This window comes from Protopterus annectens, chromosome 2.part1 (genome assembly GCF_019279795.1).
Source record: "Protopterus annectens isolate FY-2018-M chromosome 2.part1, PAN1.0, whole genome shotgun sequence".
NCBI classification, from domain to species: Eukaryota; Metazoa; Chordata; order Ceratodontiformes; family Protopteridae; genus Protopterus; species Protopterus annectens.
Window position 1 is genome coordinate 1,446,260,002 of NC_056729.1, and position 21,608 is coordinate 1,446,281,609.

Here is a 21,608-nt window from a genome sequence, read left to right on the forward strand (position 1 = left end):
ATCAGTTGGTTTTGCACACATCTTGCCCAGACTACCACAGAGAGCCACATACTGTGTACAGTGCTGTTATTTGACCATGATGAAAAGTAAACACAATTATGACGAACTTGTTGCTCTTAACTGCACTGCAACACCAACACATGCGCACACAAGCCCCCTACAAAAGTAAAGCCACAGCAGTGGTTATTTTATACAGATTTCAGCAAACACAGTACATTGTACTACATTGTTCTTGCCATGCCAGATCAGTGACGGTTTTTAATAGTGATCAAACAACAAAATAGCAAAAAACACATTTTAAGAAACAAGTGTTCAAACATAGTGCTTTCGTTCATCTTTACTGAGTTTGTTTAATCAATAAAAAGGAGCAAAAACATTAAATTTGAACACATGGTGTTTCTTGAAGTGTGGGCTGTCACTTTTATTCACAAACATTTTCTGTACCCATTAATATGGCATCAAGATCAGCTTCATTTTTTCCTGTTTTTACATGCATTCTGGTTGTCACATCAATAGTGACCTTAGACACATTATTAACTTTATACATCTCAGGATATCTGATTGTGATAAAAAATATAAGGATCACAGTACAGAATAAAACATTAAACTTACAAACATCAGGATTAGTCTGTTTCATCTGCATAAAGCTCCCCATTCCAACAATTCTAACCACTTTTCTTGACATGTATGTGACAATAATAAAAATGAATCCAGTAATGTTAGCTCTGTGCTACCCATAAAAAGGTTGCAACTATAAACTGCTTGAGCCTTACCACAAGAATCAAGCCTATAGTCAAGAAAAAAGTGGGAGCCCAAAATCAAGAAAACAGTTTGTTAATTTTTTTTAATAAAGTTGCTGGAGTAAAATGTTTGCATAACCATTTTCTGAATCAAATGAAAGCTTGAAACTCAAAAGCCTGTCGTCATTTTTAGTCATTGCAGTCCTCTGTGATTTACCAGGAAAATATATGTGCATTTTTTTTAAGAAACACAACAAATGCGAGGCAAATATTTGTGAAACTGCAACAGCAGCACAGAGAGACACTGGAGAAACTAGAACCCATCACCAAGGGAATACAGGACTGCAAACTACATAACATGTTCAACAAAATCAGGAACTTGGATGAAAGACTGAGACTTAAAAACAAAGAAAACTGCTTAGAGATGTAGAAGGCGAACATGAATTGAGCTCGGGGAACAGAGGTCGTGCATTCAGCAAGTACAACCTGGAGAGCATCACAACAAACACAGCAGACAAAGACAACAGAGCTGAAGCTGTAACCCCCAACACAAATTCACCTTCAAACAGAGGCATCCCAAGTACCCATAATGAAGTCAAAAAAGGGAACCATCAGGTTTTTCAGAAAGAGAGGTTTCCCAAGACTGGGTCCGAGGATCGTCATCCAGGACTTGCCAAGCCATTCCCCAGCCAGCATCTCTGGAATAAAACCCCTTATGAACTTACATGCAAAAGACACATACCACCTGAGACTAAGCAAATACCCTGTGCACTCAACCCACCACAGGGACAGAACCTGGAAAGGACTAAGGGACCTAAAACATCTGTGAGTCCTTCCAACACATTTACCCCAGAGGAGGACATCATCATTCAACACCGAAAGAACAGAATCTTGAACCAGGAAGCAATTGACAGATACCGAATATGAAGTGCTCGAAAAAGCTCTAACGTTTATTCCTCACAAAAGGAGCAATTTATTACAAACCATCATTGATCTCAAACTTTTTGTCCAAAAAATCAACCTTAAAATCTTCTTTTTTGACAAGTCTAAACCAGACAGTAACATCCAAAAGGAACAATGGAAAAGACTGAGCAGCTTTTGTACTTCACCTCACTCCATGTGGTATCTGCTTTTGAATCAAAATGCAAATCTGATATCAGTAGGATCCTAGCAAGACCCACCAAAAACTGCCTTTATAACATGAGATGAGAAGAATTCAAAACCCTCACCTCTGAACCCATCAGGAGAATTATGAAAGCCAGTAAAAGTGGAGGGATTCTAGTTACCAACGCCATTAGCTACAACCGGAAAATTGAAGGCATGCTGAACAATCAAACTTTTTATGATGACTGTGACCTCTGTCGGGTCAAAGCAGCATAGGAAAACGTTCTTCTTGAGTTTCAGGATGTGAGAGAGGAAGGGCTTATCAACAAACAGAGTTCATGATTTTATCACAGTCACTGCACCTAGAATCCACAACTTCTTTGGGATACCTAAACCCCACAAGAATTCTGAGGATCCACCATACAGACCTGTAATCAGAAGCTGAGGTAGCATAACTGAACCTCTGTCTGTTTTTCTTCAGGTTCAGATTAGGCCACTTGATGAGAACAATGCCTCCTTCATCCTAGATACCAGTGATTTCTTAAGGAAAATAAATAATCCGGTTAACGAAGATTCATTTTTAGTCGCCATCAAAGTGGAAGCACACTAAGCAGTGCTTCCACATGGTTACTGCATTAAGGTAGTGGCTGAATCCATCAGGTTTCACTCAGTGGGCTTAAGTATCAAAATGGAAACCATTTCCGGGATGCTAAAAATTCTACTTGAGAACAAAACTACTTCTGTTTTAACACTAAATTATTCTACCAGAAAAAGAGAGGAATAGCCATGGGCGCAGGGCCCCTAGCCTGGTTAACGCAGCCCTAGGAAAATGGGAGAAAGAACACGTCTACAACTCCTCATACTACAAACACGGGCTGCTGTTTCAGATGCATTCATGATATCTTTATCATTTGGAATAGATCAGAAATCGAACCCAAGAATTTTTACAAACACATGGACAAATCAACCATTGTTGTTGTTGTTTGTCTTTCGGATTTTCCCGGTTAGGGTTTGCCACAGCGGAACTCTGGTCTGCTAATGATTGGCAGTAGATTTATACGGCGCCGAATTGCCAACTAGACGCCCAACCTTCAACGAAGGCATGCCCATTCACACATGTCTTTCGGAATGCCACTCAGCCGTGGGGAGGGCATGCAGACTCCACACAGAAGACACTCCCCGCACTCCAGCCGAGAATCGAACAGGAGAACCTCTTGCTGTGAGGCAACAACGCTACCACTGCACCACCGTGGACAAATCAACAACCGATTTCCTCAAATTCACAAACACTCATGACAGGTAAAAGGCAGTCTTCCTAGACCTCAACATTTCTAAAAGTACAGACCTGACCACACTTTCAAGTATCCTTTACAGGAAACTTACGGGGGTTAGCCTTGTTACTCCATACACAATCCTTGCATCCTCTTACTACTAAGAAAATGTAATCAAGTCCCAGGGTATATGGATGACAAGAGTCTCAAAGAAACTTCACAAAAAAACTTGCTAGTCCTAGAAAAGGGTTTCCTAGCACAGGGTTATAGCACCATATTTATCAATGACATCCTGGACCCCATTTTGGATTCTGAGTTGAGCAACCCAAACTTCCCTGGAGACAGAAAGGAAAACGGGCCCAGAAGAAAACACAGGAATACTGTTGGAGAAATCTTCATGACTGTAACTTACTCCACAGACTGCAGTGAAATAATAAAAACAATAAAGGACAACTGGATCATCCTGAACAAGAACCCTTCCGTCAGCAGAGCCATTCCAAAGAAACCCAGCTTTAACATCCGGAGAAACAAGAATTTAAGGGATTATTTGGAACGGATGGAGAAGATCACTGAGACAGCACTTGATGAACCCACGGGTACCTATAGCTGTGGACCCCCTCCCCCACAGTTACTGCTGTTTTATGTGGTAATAAAACCAGATTCCACTGCTGGAATACAGACAGGTTTTACCAAAACAATGTTTACAGCAGCTGCTCCATGAGGGGGAGTAATCTACTGAGCACAATGTACCAGATGCACTTCTTTCTATTTGGGGAAAAACATTAATAAATTGAAAACCCACATTGCCAGGCACCTCACTGATGTGAAACAGAAGAACCAATTAAACACTTTACCCAAATACAGTCTGAACAACCCTGGTCATGACTTATTTGAATTCCACATCTTGGGTAAACTTGTTTTTGAGAACCTACAAGGCAGCTACAGTGGCTGCCTTGAAATGAAGGAACTGGAATGACTAATTTATATTGGAAGCTAATAACCCCCCCACCCCCGACCTCAACACCCAAATTTCCATCACTAGTGTTCTCAACTTAAGGAAAATCCACCACTATGTTTATTACTAACTGAAAGATCATCTCTACTTGGACACTTTTGGATGAGTGGCTCCTCTTTTCCTTTGTATCATTTTAGTTTGGCACCATGGGTTCTCTTCATTTAATTTCTTGTTTGTACTTTTAATGAAGCCATCCTAGCTTTGTGTAATATTTAGGTATATAATGTTTTATCCATTTTCTATATGCAAACTTTTAAAACCTGGGTCAAATTTACTTCTTCTACTTGATGACCTTGCACATAAGCAGGCAGATCTGAGGAAGCATCAGCAAAAACACTGGTCAGAAGAATCAACTGAACAACTACTCCAAGTCTGAACAATTACTCCAGGTGATGTAATTAAATTGATCTAGGACCTTTGCAGCTCCTATATGATTGAACTGGAAGATCTGTATTTGTAAAGATTGTTCGCATTGATCATCTCAGGATTAAGATACAAGACTTTATGGTCGTCTCACCCTGTTTTAACAACTTTTTTTCATAATTGCTATGTTTTGTCTTAGGCTTACTGTTTGAGTTGCTTTCTTTATTATCATTGTGGTAAGTTTCTTATATTTAAGTGCTGGTAAATAGTTCTACACATTTGATCCGTAATACAGAAACTTGCCCCTGCTTATCTAATGATTTAGAGGCTTCTTGGGCAATAATTATTATTAAACTTTTGTCACCATGTTGGTGGGACTGTATTAAAGCTTCCACCCTAATAGATTTTAGTATATTTAGGTCATGGCCCTGTTTACCATTTCATGTGGGCCCCACGCCATATTCATGTTAACACAGGTATATTTGGTTACTTGGGCTAACTGCAATTTTTTAAAGATTTTTTTCCTATATTAACTTAGCGCTTTTCCCTAGGGGTTGTTCTGCCTTTTAAGTTCGTATTAGTTTTATAATAACTTTACAATTATAAAATGGGGCATGAGTCAAGACTCTAGATGTATTCTCTCATTTATTTTTAAAATTTTAATGAGTTCAGTGACCCTGTCAGATCTGGAAATGTATTCATAACAACTAACTGGTGGGGTCCAAATGGAGAGATAAGTCAGTAAGCAAAGGAGAGTAGTATTGCTGAAACTGTATTCATCCTCAAGTCTTGGTGAGTACCTTCATGAGGTGGACCCTGTTTTTCTCAAAATCTCACCAAGATGATACTGATATATAGACTGTATTTATATAGCATCTATCATAGATAGAAGTAGGTCAAAACTTGAAAAAGATGGCTGGGTGCATAAGACCCAGGATAAAAAATTGCCCAATCCTGGTAGGTGCAATGGTGCCAGGACTGGAAGAAATGACAGTATAGAGTTCTCAAATTACGGTAATATCCCTACAATGGGGCCAGGCCCAAGGGGAGGATGGCCCCCCTTTTGTAGAAGGAAGTAGCAGTCCACAAAAATCACAAAAAACTGATAGGCCAAAGAGCCATAAAGACTATAAATTGGGCTATTGCGGGTAAGAAAGAAATTATGTATTGTTAGTATTATGCAAACAGCCCAGAATTTCCAGACACAAGATATAAACAAAGACTGAGAGAAATTAGAGGAAAGAAACATACGTCCACAAGAAAAACTGTCAGAAGCTTGAAATAAAAATTTGTAGTCATTAATACAGCAGATTTGTGAAAAACAGTATATAGAACAAGAAAGGTTGATCTGTTTGGAAAAAGAAGCATCTGAAGAAGTGCGAAAATATAAACACCACCACCTAGATATTTTTGAAAAGTATAAAAAAGAAATATGGACATGGGAGAGAGAGAGAGAGATTTGATATTGTGCAATATTTATGCAAAGGTGAAAGCCAAATTAATCAACATAAAGAAGGCAGCTCCAAAGATATTCGAAGAGAAATACAGACAAAGGCATCCAGACATGGAAAATTTCACAACAAAAAAATATCATTAGTAAAGTAGAAGTTAAAAAAATAGAAAATTAAGTTATGGAGTGCCTGCGAAGTGAAGGATGTGGTGTAGAAGGTCTAACACAGGTTACATTACAGCATGATGGAACGAGTCCCCAAAGTAAGGAGAAACAGGAAGATGAGGAGACATCGGAAAAAGAAGTATGGACATGAGAAAGAAAGAGAGATTTAATATGGTGTAATATCTATGCAAAGGATAAAGCAAAGCTAATCAATATAAAAAGAACAGCACTAAATATGTTTGAAGAGAAATACTGACAAAGGAATCCAGACATGGAAAACTTTACAGTACAAAAAATAAGAAGGCAAAAAGGAAAAGTAGAAAAGGGGATTAGTAATGGAGAAGTTAAAGAAATAGAAACTGAGGTTATGGAGTACCTCTGAAGTGAAGGATTCAGTGTGGAAAATCTAATTCAGAAAGTACCACAACAGGATAGGGCAGTGGACCTCCAGATTAAGGGGAAACCAGTGGAATGGGAAGTAATTGGTCAGGTGCCATAAGATATTTTGAAGCCTTCCACAGGAAACCAGTATAAATGTTCACTTGAAGCTGGACAGCAAGGGAAGGAACAGGAAACTGTGACACAGTCAGTGTTGAGGAGTGATAGGCCAGTGAGTTCCCATATGACAGAGCAATGGATGGCACAGGATGAAATTGAAGAGAATGTGCCACAGGAAGATGCAGCAAAACTTTCTATGGAATGGCCTCACGAAATGAAAAACAAAAAATGTGCCCTCACTTTAAAAGAAAACGAGCTAAGAGAATAGTTGCTTGATTTAATAGACATATTAAGATCAATGATTGAAATGGGCTGCAGAAGGTCAGTAAAAAACCAAAAAGTCAGAAGTTTGATAAAACAAATGAACACAGTATTTAAGACTATCCATAGAGGTCCATGCGATAGAACAGAAGTAAACAGGACATATTACTGTGCAGCAAAGTTAATGACTGATAAAGTTCTACCACAAGAACACAGGGTAGTAAGGGAAAGGAAGGGGAGAAATCGAATACCATCATGGAAGTATCAAATAGAGAAAACTGTAAAGCAATTAAGACAAGAAGTGTCACTGTTAGAAGAGTACAGAAGAGGGAACAGATCAACAAAAATATTTAGAAAGATGTGATAAAAGCAATGCGCAGTATTAGAACAGATCAGGATCTATCATGCTCTATTGCAAATAAACTAAAAATCTCAGCACGGCGGAAAAACTTAGAAGATTCACAGATGAATGTAAAGGAAAATGCAAAATAAGCAGTTTATTGATGACCCAAAAAAGTTTTATAAAGAATTGGGAAACAAGGTTAAAAGGAATTGAAAGACCACCAAAAAAAAAGAAGAAATAGATACATTTTAGAGAAAGATCCAGTGGAACATAAATATTCTAAATGGATAGACAAAGTAAAAGAAAGAATAAGAAGTTTGAAGGTACAGGATATGAAATGGGATGAAGTAACAGGCAGAGATATTGAAACAAAGTTAAGAAAAACCTCTAATGGGAAAACTCCAGACCCAGATGCAGTACCTAACTTCTGGTTAAAACTATTAACATCTTTGCACGAAGATTTTGCCATGACTAAGAACTATTTATATACGCACCCTGAACAGACACCAAACTGGCTAACAACAATGCTCTTATTTAAGAGTGAACTTGCAAGCTACCCTAAAAAATTATAGTCATTTAGAAGAAAACTCAATTATGCCAATAGAACAAAAGGCAATAAAACAAAGTCACATGGAACAAAGGATCATTTATTGTTAAAGTCATAGTGGAGAACTGTAAAAAGGGGAAGAATTTAAGTATGGCATGGATTAACTGCAAAAAAGCATTTGATAGTATCCCACATTCATGGATAAAAGAATGCTTAAAAATGTGTAAGATACACTGATCGACTATGTTACAGTGACCATGAAACAGTGGCAGACCACTTTGCAATTAACCCATGATAAAGGACAAATTATTATTCCAGGGATAACAATTCAAAGGGGGATATTCCAGGGTGACTGTCACTGCTGCTATTCTACCATGCACTTAACCCATTAAAGTGTCTACTTAATAGCTTAGGCCATGGCTATAATTTGGCTGCTAGAAAACAACAAAGTGTAAAGACTTCTCATCTTTCCTTTGTCAATGATTTAAAACTGTATATCTCATCAGATGCGGAACTGAAAGCACAACTGCAAGTTGTCAAAACTTTTTCAGATGATATGTCATTTGGTCTTGGTAAATGTGCAAAAGCAACCTTTAAAGCAAGAAAACTGCAGTACCAAGAAAACATCTGTTTGGGACAAGAATGTGATATAAAAGAACATGAGCAAGAGGGAGTGTATAAATATTTGGGAACTGATGAAGGATCAGCAATAAAACATGAACAAATGCGAGTAAAACTTAGTAAGGAATACTTTAGAAGGCTTAAATTAATCCTGAAAACAGCATTTACATCTAGGAACAACATCCAAGCTATAAAACAATTTGCTCTTCCTGTCCTAACTTACAGTTTTGGAGTGACTGACTGGCCCTAGAATGTGTTGGATAGATTGGATAGAAAACAAGAAGGATGATTCATGCTCACCAAATGATTTATAAAAATCAGAGCATACCAAGATTATGTATTCCCCCTTTCGAAATTGATTACATGTATAGATCTTCAATTGCAGGACTCCACACATATCTGCTGACATCCCAAGACCCAAGAAAAGTTTTGAAGCATGAGAAGAATAAATCTGAAATGACTTCCCTGCTTAGTCTAGCATATCAACGTCAAGCAGAAATGGAAATCAAACCACAAGCAGATAAAAATGAGGCAGAAACTGAATGTGCCAAAAAACAAAAGAAAGAATATAAAGTGAAGGACCAGATTAGAAGGCAAAAAATGTGGAAATGCATAAATGTAGTTGCAAGTATAGAAAACTTCTGGAAGAACCTCAAGTTGATCAGGAACAAACGCAGGAATGGTTAAAGAGAGGCGAATTCAAACCAAGAGATGAAAAGTTAATATTGGCGACACAAAATAGTGTGTTACTTGCACGTTAGTTTACAAAGTCCATTGAACATGTGGGAGAAACGGACAAATGTAGGTTTTTTAAAATAGAATTGGAAATGGTTGCACATCTGGTTGCTGGTTGTGACATACTAATGGCAGAATGACTGTATACTGAAAGGCATAGTAATGTGGCAAGACTGTTGCACTGGGGATTGTACAAACATTATGATATTGAAGTAGCTGAAAAACACTGGAAACTTGAGCCACAAAGTATCATAGAAAATGATGAAGTCTGCATTACATGTGATCACTGATTACTAAAAGTTGAAAAGATAGATGCTAGAAAACCAGATATAGTGGTCAATTAAAAGAAGACAAAAGTAGCATTGATCATTGAAATCAGCACACCCAGTGACTAGTTTCTTGCATACAGAGAGAGAGAGAGAGACAGTCATAAAATATCAGGATTTGCAGGCAGAAACAAGAGAATGTGGAAGAAAGATACCCAGACAGTTCCAATTGTAGTAGAATCAACAGGTCTTATAAAAAGAAACTACAATTGTATTTAGATATGTTACCAATGCATGTAACTTCATAGGAAATTACTGGGCTATTGGCCCTGAGGCCCTTACAAGACTAGCCAAGAATTTAGCCCATGTTCCAGCAAGTCAGCACCCTCTGCCACTGTCCAGCAGGGACACAGGTAGAATCCCAGGGGTGTATTTTCTGTTCAAAGCAGTAGCTTGCAAGTACGGCAGGTGCAACAGCAGAATATGAATCCAAACAGCAAACAGAGCCAGCACCAGACCAGATACATTCATGGAATCTTTATTGTAGTCTACAATAAAGATTCCATGAATGTGTCTTGTCTGGTGCTGGCTCTGTTTGTTGTGTGTATTTTCTGTTCCCCATCCAGTTATCCAGGTTGTGCTTAAAAAGTTTAATGAGGTACTCTGCTTTATGTGGAGACGGAGTCTATTCCACAAAAGGAGTCTTTGGGACACAAATCTGTCCCGCCAACAAGTCCTGTTGATATCACAAACCAGGTTGAGGTCACGCATGCAGGTTAGTCGAGTGGAGCTTGACTTGGGATATGCAGCAGTCCCATCAGGGCAGGATCTGAGATTGCTTTGTATGCCAGACAGAGGTCACCTCTGAGGTGACTGCAGGAGACTGAGTAGAGGTAGAGGGATAGGACTTTTAACCTATCTGTGTAGGGTAGATGTCTGAAGCCCTGTATTCATCGGGTGTGGAACCTCTGTGTTCTCTCCAGCTGCTGCATATGCTTTGTGAGGTACATGCCGAAAGGGGCATTGTACTCAGTAATGGGTCTTATAAGGGGAAGAATACAGGGATGTTATGACCACCTTGTCCCTGGATGAGATACCCTTACTAATGAGGTGGGCCATGTAGAAAGCTTTCTGTACAATGTAGGCAGTATGGTGGTCAAAAGTCAGCTTGCTATCAACCTTGGTGCCCAAGTCGGTCACAACTGATTGTATGCTTAGTATCTTATTATCAATGTGATAATTTATGGGGACGTTGCTCTCCCCAAAAGGGATGATTATGCATTTTGTGGCTTTGTTTCAGGCCATGTTTCTGGCACTAGTCATTTGTTTGGGTGAGACCCTCTTGGAGGATGTCCACATCACTACGGGAATTGATGACAGCACACAGCTTGCAGTTATCTGCAAACTTGGTCAGCCATAGCCCACTAGATTTGGTCTGCACCTCCGAGAGGTATACCCCAAACAGCAGAGGCCCCAAGACTGATCCCTGGGGTACACCGTTTGTTATGGATCTACTACTTGAGGTGACTTCCCCTGTTTTGTGTATGTGGGTTCTGTCAGTGCGCCAGTTTGCTACCCATCTGGTAACATATGGATTGATGCCTAGTTGAGAGAGTTTATCTATTATACCTGAGTAGGGAATAGTATCAAAGGCTTTCGCCAGGTCAAGGTAGGCGATGTGCTCTATCTTCCCCTTGTCTGTGGCCTTGGTGATTTGTCTCAAAGAAGTCGACCAAATTTAACAGGCATGACCTCCCCTTGATAAAGCCAAACTGTGTGGGATCAAGTGTCTGGAGGTTGCCAATGTTCTTGTTAATGAGGTCCATGATAATCCACTCCATGGCCTTGCAGATCAGGCTAGTTAGGCTGATGGGTCTATAATTTCCAGGATCAGTGGACGCTCCACTTTTGTACAAAGGATGACAGTAGCTGTCCTCCGCTCAGCTGGGATGAAGCCGGTCCTCAGGCTTTGGTTGAATAGGGTGTCTAATGGTGCTGCAAGTTCCTGCCTGAGTTCATGTAGGATGCAGCCTGGGAAGTAATTGGGTCCCATGGAAGCTGTATTTTCTGCCTTAAAGAGGGCAGTGGTGACTTGCTCTTAGAGATAAGGGGAGGCAGGTACTGAGGATGCCTTGTTTTACTGATGGGGGGGGACAGGGGAGTGAAGTTGTCACTGAACCTGTCTGCCAGCAGGTTGGCTATATGTACAACATTTTTGTATGTGGTGTCCCCAGTTCTGAGCAGATCTGGGTGCTTCCTTTGAGATTGCAGACATATGTGAAGAAGGCCTTATTAACCAGTCAGCCTCAGCCAAATTAATGACTACATCCCCAAACTCCGCCTGAATCCCAACTATCCAATCATAAGGACAAATGGAATTTTCCTGCCGACTGCTAATTGTTCTCTTGACCATCCCCTTCTCTGCTGATGTTATTCTGACATCACCACCAGATTCTGTTGTCAGAATAACCCCCACCCCCAGCACACATCATTACCCTAATCATTGGCTGTCCCAACCCAATCACTAGCTGTCATGTTTTCCCAATGAGCTTAGTGGAAGCCTAATAGACCCTACACACACACACACACACACACACACACACACACACACACACACACATATATAAGCTAGATTCCCCATTGACCACTCATGCCCTGCCAGTTGCAAACCACCATTTTTCAAGCCGGACACACCCCTTCTAGTTCCCAGAGGTCCCTCATTGGCTGCAAGCATCCACCCTCCACCCTATCACAAGTGAAAAGTTTCCCCTAATTCTAAATCGAATATTTGCAAACGTATCCTGATGCCGCTCTTTGTCTGTCCTGTTGGATCAGAGACGGTGGCTTTGCCCAATAACAAAACAATCACCCCTAATCCAAACCAGTAGAAGTTCACTATTTAGAAGTCTCTAATTTTTAGTTCTTCGTTTTCTGACTATTTCAAGTGTATAAATAAAAAAACAATTTAACTTGTAATATTTTATCTAGACAGTGCTCATCTGCCATGCTTTGCAACTTGAAATTAACAATAAAAATGTTTACCTTCGCCTGAAACGGAGCAAACTGCTGGTCTTTTATTTTTATTTTCTATTTAATCTTTTTGTGAAGTTAAACATTTGTACACCATCAGCAATGGAATTATTCAAGTTTTATTTCTGATCAAATACCCAAAACTTTTAATCCACGCTTGGCACTGACTTCCTCAGTTTTTGACGTAGCAAGTAAAAATCAAGGAAATTCTGCAAAATCAGGGGATATCTCACATTAGTTCTTAAAATTAAAACCTGCTGTTCATTATATCTGGTTCCCTGCCAGGATTTAATAAAAAAATTGCTTTCTACATTCCAGTCCAGTCAGTAGTTTGGAGCTACATAAAATAATCCTCAACCCATCATTGTTAACTGGGATGAAAGTGGTTTTGTCTCCAAATTGAGTCAGTCATCAAGCCAAGCCCTTACATTTCCTGTTTAATTTTTGTGGGCTCAACTTTTTGACATTGCTTACCTCTGGATGTCTGTTTCAAGCTGAATAGCAGGCTTGTCTTGCAATCAGCAATGGAGGAGCATGAGAGTAAGCAAGACCGCAGTTTTTGGCATGTGGTGATGCATTAATGATGTACACTCAGATTACTGACCCTGGAAAGGAAACACAGAAGTGCTAATGAATGACTGTTTCTCAAAAACTGGGCTAGAGGGTCCAAAAACCCGAGACCTAGGCAGAGAGACAGTGTCATGCTTTTGGGTTGTTTTTTCTTCAGCTGGAACTGGGGCTTTAGTCAAGATGGAGGGAGTTATAAACAGTTCCAAATACTAGTCACTTTTGGCCCAAAACCTTCAGGTGTATGCTAGAAAGCTGAAGATGAAGATCTAAATTCAATCGAAAATCTGTGGGGGTCACCAGAAGAGAGCTGTGCACAAGAGATGCTCTCAGAATCTGACAGATTTGGAGCGCTTTTGCAAGGATGAGTGGGCAAATATTGCCAAGTCAAGATGTGCCATGCTGATAGACTCCTACCCAAGAAGATTGAATGGTGTAATTAATTCAAAAGGTGCTTCAACAAAGTATTAGTTTAAGGGTGTGCACACTTTGCATCTGTGCTCTGTCTGGGCCGTTCCAAAACTTTTTTTCTTCTGTTGAAGCCATCCTTTTGTTGATTTGGATGTATACTTGGGGTTATTGTCATGTTGAAAGGTGAAATTCCTCTTCATCGTCATGCTGGTGAAGCATGATACTGCCACCACCATCCTTCGCCATGGGGATAGTGTTCTTTTGGTGATGCGAAATGCTGTTTTTGTACCAAACCTACATTTTGGAATTGTGGCCAAAAAGTTGAACCTTTGGTCTCATCAGACCATAATACATTTTCCCACATGCTTTTGGAAGACTTGATATATTGTTTTGCAAATTTAACTGGGCTTGGGTGTTTTTCTGTGTAAGAAAAGGCTTCCGTCTTGCAGCCCTACCCCATAGTCCAGACATATGGAGAATGTTGTCATATGTAGTACACAACCAGTACTTGCCAGAAATTCCTACAGCTCTTTCAGTGTTGCTGTAGGTCTCTTGCCAGCCTCCCTGACCATTTTTCGTCTTGTATTTTCATCAATTTTGGAGGGACGTCCAGTTCTTTGCAATGTCACTGTTGTCCCATGTTTTCTCTATGTTTTGATGCGACTCTTCACTGTGTTCCATGGTATATCCAATGCTGTGGACATTTTTTTGTACCCTGCTCCTGACTGATACCTTTCAACAATGAAATCCCTTTGATACTTTGTAAGCTGTGTGCGAACCATGGCTTTTGCTGTAGCAGACAACTGAGTAAATGTCAGGAAAATCCTACTAGGATAGCTGAACTTTATTTGGGATTAATCAGAGTCTCATTAATTGCTAGCAGTTGTGTACCCAAGAAGACTGAATGCTATAATTAAATCAAAAGGTGCTTCACCAAGTATTAGTTTAAGGGTGTGCACACTTATGCAACTCATCTTATTGTATGTTTTTTATTTTTTTTACCCTAACAGATTTGTTTTTCAATTGAATTGTACAGGTTATAGGTCACATTAAAGGTGGGAAAAGTTTTGAAATGATTTATTGTGGTCTCATTTTTTTATATCACAAAAACCTGGCATTTTAACAGGGTGTGTACACTTTTTATATCCACTGTATATTGCTCTACAGACTGATCTCCCATGTACAGTGTAAGCACACTCAGAATATTCAGTTTCAGCAGTTAACACACAGCTGCAAATAGATTTTTCTTCTAAGAAGGACTTTAATACTTTTCCCTGCACTGCCTGTAACTGCCACCTAAGCCTTGTCAGCATGATTCCTTAGAACACAAATGGACTGTCAGGATCAGCTGATTTTAAGAGTTCAATCATGTTTGAGGAGCGGAAGGCTAAAAAAGTAAAGTGTACTGCCAAAGTGGTACGATTGAGAGATAAGTGCTAATGGGGGTGATTTAGCTCCTCTAGCCCCCTCAGTAAATCAGCCACTGAATAGTATCAGCTGGGTTGTTGTCTGATGAAAAAGGAAACAAGTGGAATTTGCAAAGTATTATTTGTTTATACAAGTTGTATCGTTCTTAGTTGTGTATTCATTTTAAAGTATTTGTATGCAAGGTAAACAGATGTTGGGAAATTAGAATAAAGATAGCTGATATTAGCCATGTGTGTCAAATCTGCAGCATTGATGATTTGATCTGATATAAATGTTTAATGTTTTTTGGAAGGTCAGATTAGACGTGCCTGATTTCTTGATGTGTTAAGTTGCAGTCAGCTGTGTCTAACTTTATGAATTTACTTACTTATTTCCTTATTTATTTGTAGAGCCGCGGTGGTGCAGTGGTTAGCGTTGTTGCCTCACAGCAAGAGGTTCTCCTGTTAGATTCCCGGCTGGAGCACCTTCTGTGTGAAGTCTGCATGTCCTCCCCATGGTCGAGTGACGTTAAAGACATGCAGGTAGGTGCGAGCGTGAATGGGCGTGCCTTCGTGGAAGGTTGGGCGTTGAGCTGGCAACTCATTATCGTAAAAAAAAAAAAAAGAAATCATTGCCAATCATGAGCGGACCGGAGTTCCACTGTGTTGACCCCTAACTGGGAAAAGCCGGATATCTTAAATTTCCTTTGTGTTTCATTATCAGGATTGACTGAGATGTGCAAGATCCCTTTTCAGAGGATGCCTGGGGAGAAAGGGTCTACAAAATTGCACATTGTAACAAAAAGAAAAGAAAAATCAGAAAAATGCAGAAAGTATAATACAACACAATGTGACAGAATTGACGACTTAGGACAATGAATGTTTCCAGGAGAATGGTGAAAGACTATTTAGAACATAGTGTAAGATACTTAGTGTGTAAGGAAACAGAAGCATATGGGGGTATTAATGAGAATGGAAAAGGTTATAATTAGGAAGAGACCAGAGAGCACTGAGGCATTATTAAAGGGAAAACTGTTGGAGCAGTTTGCAGAGTTATTTGGTACAAGTGGAAAGATAACAATTTAGAGTTGGAAGATGGAGCAATGTTGATGGTTTCTAGGATGGTAAAGGGCAGGTAGTGTAATGAGAGAGGAAAGAGTGGAGTTAAAGGAAACCAAACTTTGGATGTAATATATGAATAATTGGGAAAAAAATGCCTTGGCTTGTTATTGTGTCAAACTCTTGTCCATTCCTCTCTGTTGCTAGAGTGAAGATGTTCTAACCAGCAGATTAGAATTTAAGGAACATGGATTACACTGACAATTTCTAAAATTCTGAAATATAGCAAATTATTTGGGGGGGGGGGGCATTGATCTTCTTGAATTTGTTCATGAATAAGGTAGCAAACTCTACTTTTTACTGGTAGCCAGATGAGTTTTGGAGTAGTGTGTGTGACTGTGTTGTTTATTATAGGGGTTTCATTGAATTAAGCTTGGAATGTTATTATCAGTCTTTTGAAGAATGTCTCAGTTTTGGATTGATTGTAATATAATGATGGGCAGTTTTTTTTTTTTTTATTGCATAGGGAGTAAAACACGTATGGCTGCAGCAAGCCTAGCTTCCTTAGTTAAGGAATGAGATATTGTTGACTGCTTTAAGTTGTGTAAGAACTTGCTGGGGTTATTGCTTCACATGTGAGAGGAATAACAGAGTTTAACACAGTAACAAACCAAGTTAACTTTGTTGATTTAAGTCAGGGGCATGGAATATAGAGGGAACTGTGTTGTGGAGGACCTTTTATTTGTACCAAAAACATAGCATTTGCTGTGTTATTGTTTTAAAGCTTTTTTATCATGGAGCCAGTTCCAGAGGTCTTCAGTGACTTTTTGTAACACAAAGTTGATGTTTTATGTGGAAGTAGCTGTTCTAGTGATGACTTGCATCATCAGCAGTCATTAAACATTTTATGTTTGAGCAATCCAGTGGAATGATATTAATAAATAGTGAGAATATGAGGGGTTCCAAGTACCTGAAACTTGGGTACTCCCACTTTGGTAATATTCAGGTTTTGTGTTGAGTTTCCTTTGGAATTTGAAAAAAAGTACTGTTAAAGTAGTTTTTGAATCACATGTATATCTCATCTGAGAATCTGCTTTGCTTAAGTTTTATTAGTAGGTCATTGTGCTCTTATTTTTGTTTTTACTGCTCAAACAACAGCAGGGCTAAGTCACTTTTCTCCACAAACAGCTTCAGTACCCATTAATGTGGTATTAACACCAACTCCAGTTTTCCTGTTTTGTACATGGGTTCTAGTTGTCACATTAGTAATGACCATCATCTAGAGCCAAATACATACTGCTGGGTGGCCAACCCTGCTGGATCTACTTCACATGACTGAAAACTCAAAATACTGAATTTCATTTGAGTGAGACTACAAAACCTAATTTTCAAAATACTGAAAACATATTTGGCTGAGTCTTATTATACTGAAAGCTTACATAGACATGCACACTTACAACAATGACTAACTCTTTCCAAAATTTAAAAACTGCTTACTTACCCTCTTAACAAAAAACGGACAATAGAAAAGCAAACTAGGTGGGGGGGGCTGTGCCCCCCCCAAAAAAACTATACATACTAACTTAAGGATCGCACTACAGTGGGAAAAGGGCATATACCTTTTACTTACCTTACAGTACTGTACACACTGCCACTACTGCTGGGAGCGTATAACACGTCCACCATATTACTTTAGTTATTTCCTATAAAAATGTAAAGTGACATACCCATATCTAGAAACACTACTTTCTACACTGCTGTTGGTATTCTGACATTTGTCACTTCAAGTTACAGTAATTTTTTTTTTATCATAAGCAAGTCACAGGTGAAGGGAAGCACACACCACGTCTGTGACTTAAAATTCAGTATTTTGAAATTCAGCATTGTAAGCTTTCAGTAGAATGAGACTCAGTCAAATGAGTTTTCAGTATTTTAAAAATGGATCTTTATTAAATAGACAAAAGATCAAAATTCTGAACGCTCACATGAGCGTAAATTCAGCAACTCTAAATCGCTATTGCCCCTCACCCCCCCCCCCCCCACTAAATATATATTCCAGCTCTGAGATCGCAGTACAGTGAGGAAAGGGCAAATATTCACTATACTGCAAGGCAAAAAAATAAGTATCGAGTTGCTGATCTTTCGTCGATATAAAGTAGACACTTGAAAATTAGGTGTTGTGGCCTCAGTCAAATGAAATTAGTATCTTGAGTTTTCAGTCGTGAAGTAGGACCTGTGCCGCCACATTCATGCCCTTCAAAATGCTTGAATATTATAAAATAAAGTGGTCACAAAGCTTTCCAACTTGCTTTACACAAATGCACACCAGTCTTGCAAAGCCAGATTAATGACTGCTTAAATTGAGGAAATAAAAGGGTCAGTTAAGGGCATACACAGATCGATCCCCCATTCCGCAGTTATAGCCACATTATTGACTGCATACATCTCAAGACATCTGATTGTGATAAAAAATAATAAACACGATACAGAATAAACCATTAAACTAGCAAAAAACAGGGTCAGTATTTTTCATCTTCATAAAGCTCCCCATCCCCCCACATTTGTAACCACTTTTGTTGACTGCTTACCTGTCAGATATTTGACAGTAATAAAAATAAACCCGGTAATTTTAGCTTTGTGCTACCCATGAAACAATTTGCAACCATAAACCACTCTGACCGTAGCACAATAATCAAGGATAACCAAGAAAAAAACCAGGGAGCGGGCAAAATCAAGAAAACAGTATATTAATTTTTATAAAGTTACTGGAATAACACCTTTTGCATAACCATTTTCTGAAAGGAATGAAAGCCTGAAACTCAAAAGTTTGTCATTTTTAGTCATTGCAGTCATCAATGATGTACCAGGAAAAAATTATATACTTTTCAAGGAACACAACAAAAATATGATGCAAATAAAAATCAAGGAAATTCTGCCAAATCAGGAGCAGGTAAGATGAGAAAGAGGACATCTCACATTAGTCTTTCATATTCAGACCTGCTGTTCATTATGTTTGGTTCCCTGCCAGGATTTAATTAAAAACAAAAATTATGTGCTACATTCTAGTCCAGTCTGCAGTTTGGAGCTGCATAAAATAATCCTCAACACAACATTGCTGACTAGGATGAAAGTGGTTTTGCCTAGCCAGTCCCTTGCATTTCCTGTTAATTTTCATGGGCTTGGCTTCTCTGCATTGCTTACCTCTAGATGACTGTCATTCAGGATTTCAAGCTAACAGGCCCATCTTCCAATCAGCAGTGCATGTGGGTGAGAGTAGGAAGAACAGCAATTTTCTTTGTTTGGTGATACATTGATGTCACACACACACATTATTTGCCCCGGGAAAGGAAACCGCTAATGAATAAATGCTTCTCAAAAAAAAAAAAAAACAGACTACAGAGTTCAGAAACCAGAGAAACAGACAAGGAGCCCAATTTCTGGATAATCCAGAAAAAAAATGGACAAGTAGCAACCATAGTAGGAGGTCATACAGGACTGGATCCTTCAAGGCTTTGTAGGTGAGGTGGGAACAGAGAACAAAAGCAGGGCTTTGATACAATCTGTGTAGCACAAAAAAAAAATGTGTCCTTAATTTTCTTTGTGAGAAAATGCTGTGGCCGTTTGAGTTTGTTCATGTTTAGTCAGGTACATAGTAAAACGGATATTCTATTCTCTTATGGGTCTGATGAGGGAAGAGTGATAACTTTCTTCATCTAGAAGATATACCTCTGGCAATCAGTCTGCTTAGATAAAAGGATTTCCCAACAATAGTGGATACATGTTGATCAAAAATAGTTCACTGTGAATGAAAGTGTCTTGGTCCCCAGTACTTGGGTGCTCGTTTGCTAAAGGATGCATTACTAATTTCTTGGTATTTAGCTTAATGCCATGGTTTCAGAACCACTTGTTCAGACATGATAGGTCATCTTGGATTGTCTGGAAGTCAGCTGGAGAGCTTATGACAGCTCCAAGTTTACAGTTGTCTGTAAACCTGATCACCCACAGGTTCTTAATGTCAGCTTGTAAATATCGAATGGAAGTGGCCCAATCTGTCTTGAATGAACTTGTTTTAAAAAGGATTTCAGCTTTTAAAGAAAAATTTGGGAGTCCGATTTGGGCATGAGTTCGAACATAAAATGGGTCCAGTAAATTAGCTCTAGTTCTTTTTTCAGATTTTTCTCATATTTTTCATCTGTGTAATTCACAGGTAATATTAGGTGGGAGTTTGGTCACTTTGAGACCAACTAGGTTAGTTGGGGAGAACTGCTACTAAATAACATTTTTCAGGGACATTTGCCATTACTACATATGGCTTTGAGTTTTGATGCACTGATGAATCTAGTTCTTTTTTTAATAGTTGTATCAGGCTCCTGGAGAGTGATAGTATGTTGAGAGAAAATTTTAATGACCCTAAGGTAGTGTATGTTGATGACTCCTTTTATTATTTTGCTAGACTGCAGACAGGGTGTTGTGTTGGTGAGGATTGGAGTAATTTGATGGAAGAAGGCTGTAGGTTGTATATTCTAGCTGTGACTTGTTTGGCATGTTTTGATGCAATTGATTAGGCCCCATTTGGGACCAGTACATTATTTGGAGTTGCTTTTATGAATAATTGTTACATCACTCTTTCTTACTGATGCGAGTGCAACACCTCCAGTTTCAGATGAAAGGATGGTTATCACAGAAATTTGAATTACATTACATTCTTTGTTTTGTGTAGCTCTTGTATTACAAAAGATAAATAACAGGAGTCAATGCATATTTCTATAAACTATTTGTTGCACTAAGCCCTCGGAAGTAGAATGTTCATATATGTTTGTTAGAAAGAGAAAAAAAATATTAGACTGTAAAGCTCTTTTTAAACAATAAATAATGTTTACAGAAAGTGAAGGGAGAGTCTGTAGACCTTATTAAAATCTAAAGAATATTGTTACCTCATTGAATGCATTTAGAGTTTTATTGTTAAATATTGTAGGTCTGAGTGAAAGTTGGCATTTTTCTTTGGGTTTTAAACTAGTTGAAATGGGTAACACGTACTGTTTGTTTCCATTTTTAACAGAACAGCACTGCACAGTTACCACCCGAAGAAGTGGACAGAATACAGCAATACCTGCAGAATAATGGACTGGCGCAAAGGTAACTGCTTTGAATCATGGATTTTTTAGTGCATCTTTGATATAAATGCATACTTGGGCACATTTAGTAAACACAAAAAAAAAACAAAACAAAAAAAAAACAGACATAGTACAGTATTGTTATTTTGCAAAGTAATGTGTACAACAGCTATGTTTCCCAGTGGTTTACTGCAAGTGTTGCTGATAGAAAAATCTCAGAGAAATGATTCTGTCTACAGTGTTCCACATTACTATAATCCACCATTCACTTACCAAGTTTTTGATATCTGGCATATTTGAAAATGTAGATGCTTGGCAGTGCAGAATATTTGGGCTTTAAGCTGTTAAGCTGTTTCCTGCAGTCTAAATTTTGAATACCACATACATCATCTGTTTGTTGACGATGTGACTCTGAGTGAGTCACTTAAATGCTGCTGTCATATCTGAAAAGGTAAATGTGGGTCAGGGCCCTGCTGTGGTAAACAAATGTAAACGTAAATATTCAGAGCAGTAGAGCTGTAACTGTAGGCGTAGGGCACTCACTAACTTTCTGAAGTGTAGATTGCATAGTCCTATAAACTGTGTGTTGTACAAAGCCTTCTAAAGTAGAATATTCTTATATATATGTTGGAAGTTAGAGAA

General features: G+C 38.8%; 1 protein-coding gene across 4 annotated transcripts in view; it reads left to right on the forward strand.

Annotated features, from left to right (window-relative positions):
* Positions 1 to 21,608, forward strand: part of HTT (huntingtin) — a 4,811,037-nt gene that overhangs the window by 3,356,632 nt on the left and 1,432,797 nt on the right. For all 4 annotated transcript variants that reach the window (XM_044062924.1, XM_044062926.1, XM_044062925.1 and 1 more), the window contains one exon: positions 20,912 to 20,988. In XM_044062924.1, the coding sequence (XP_043918859.1) occupies positions 20,912 to 20,988 (77 nt within the window). The remainder of the gene's footprint in view (positions 1 to 20,911; positions 20,989 to 21,608) is intronic.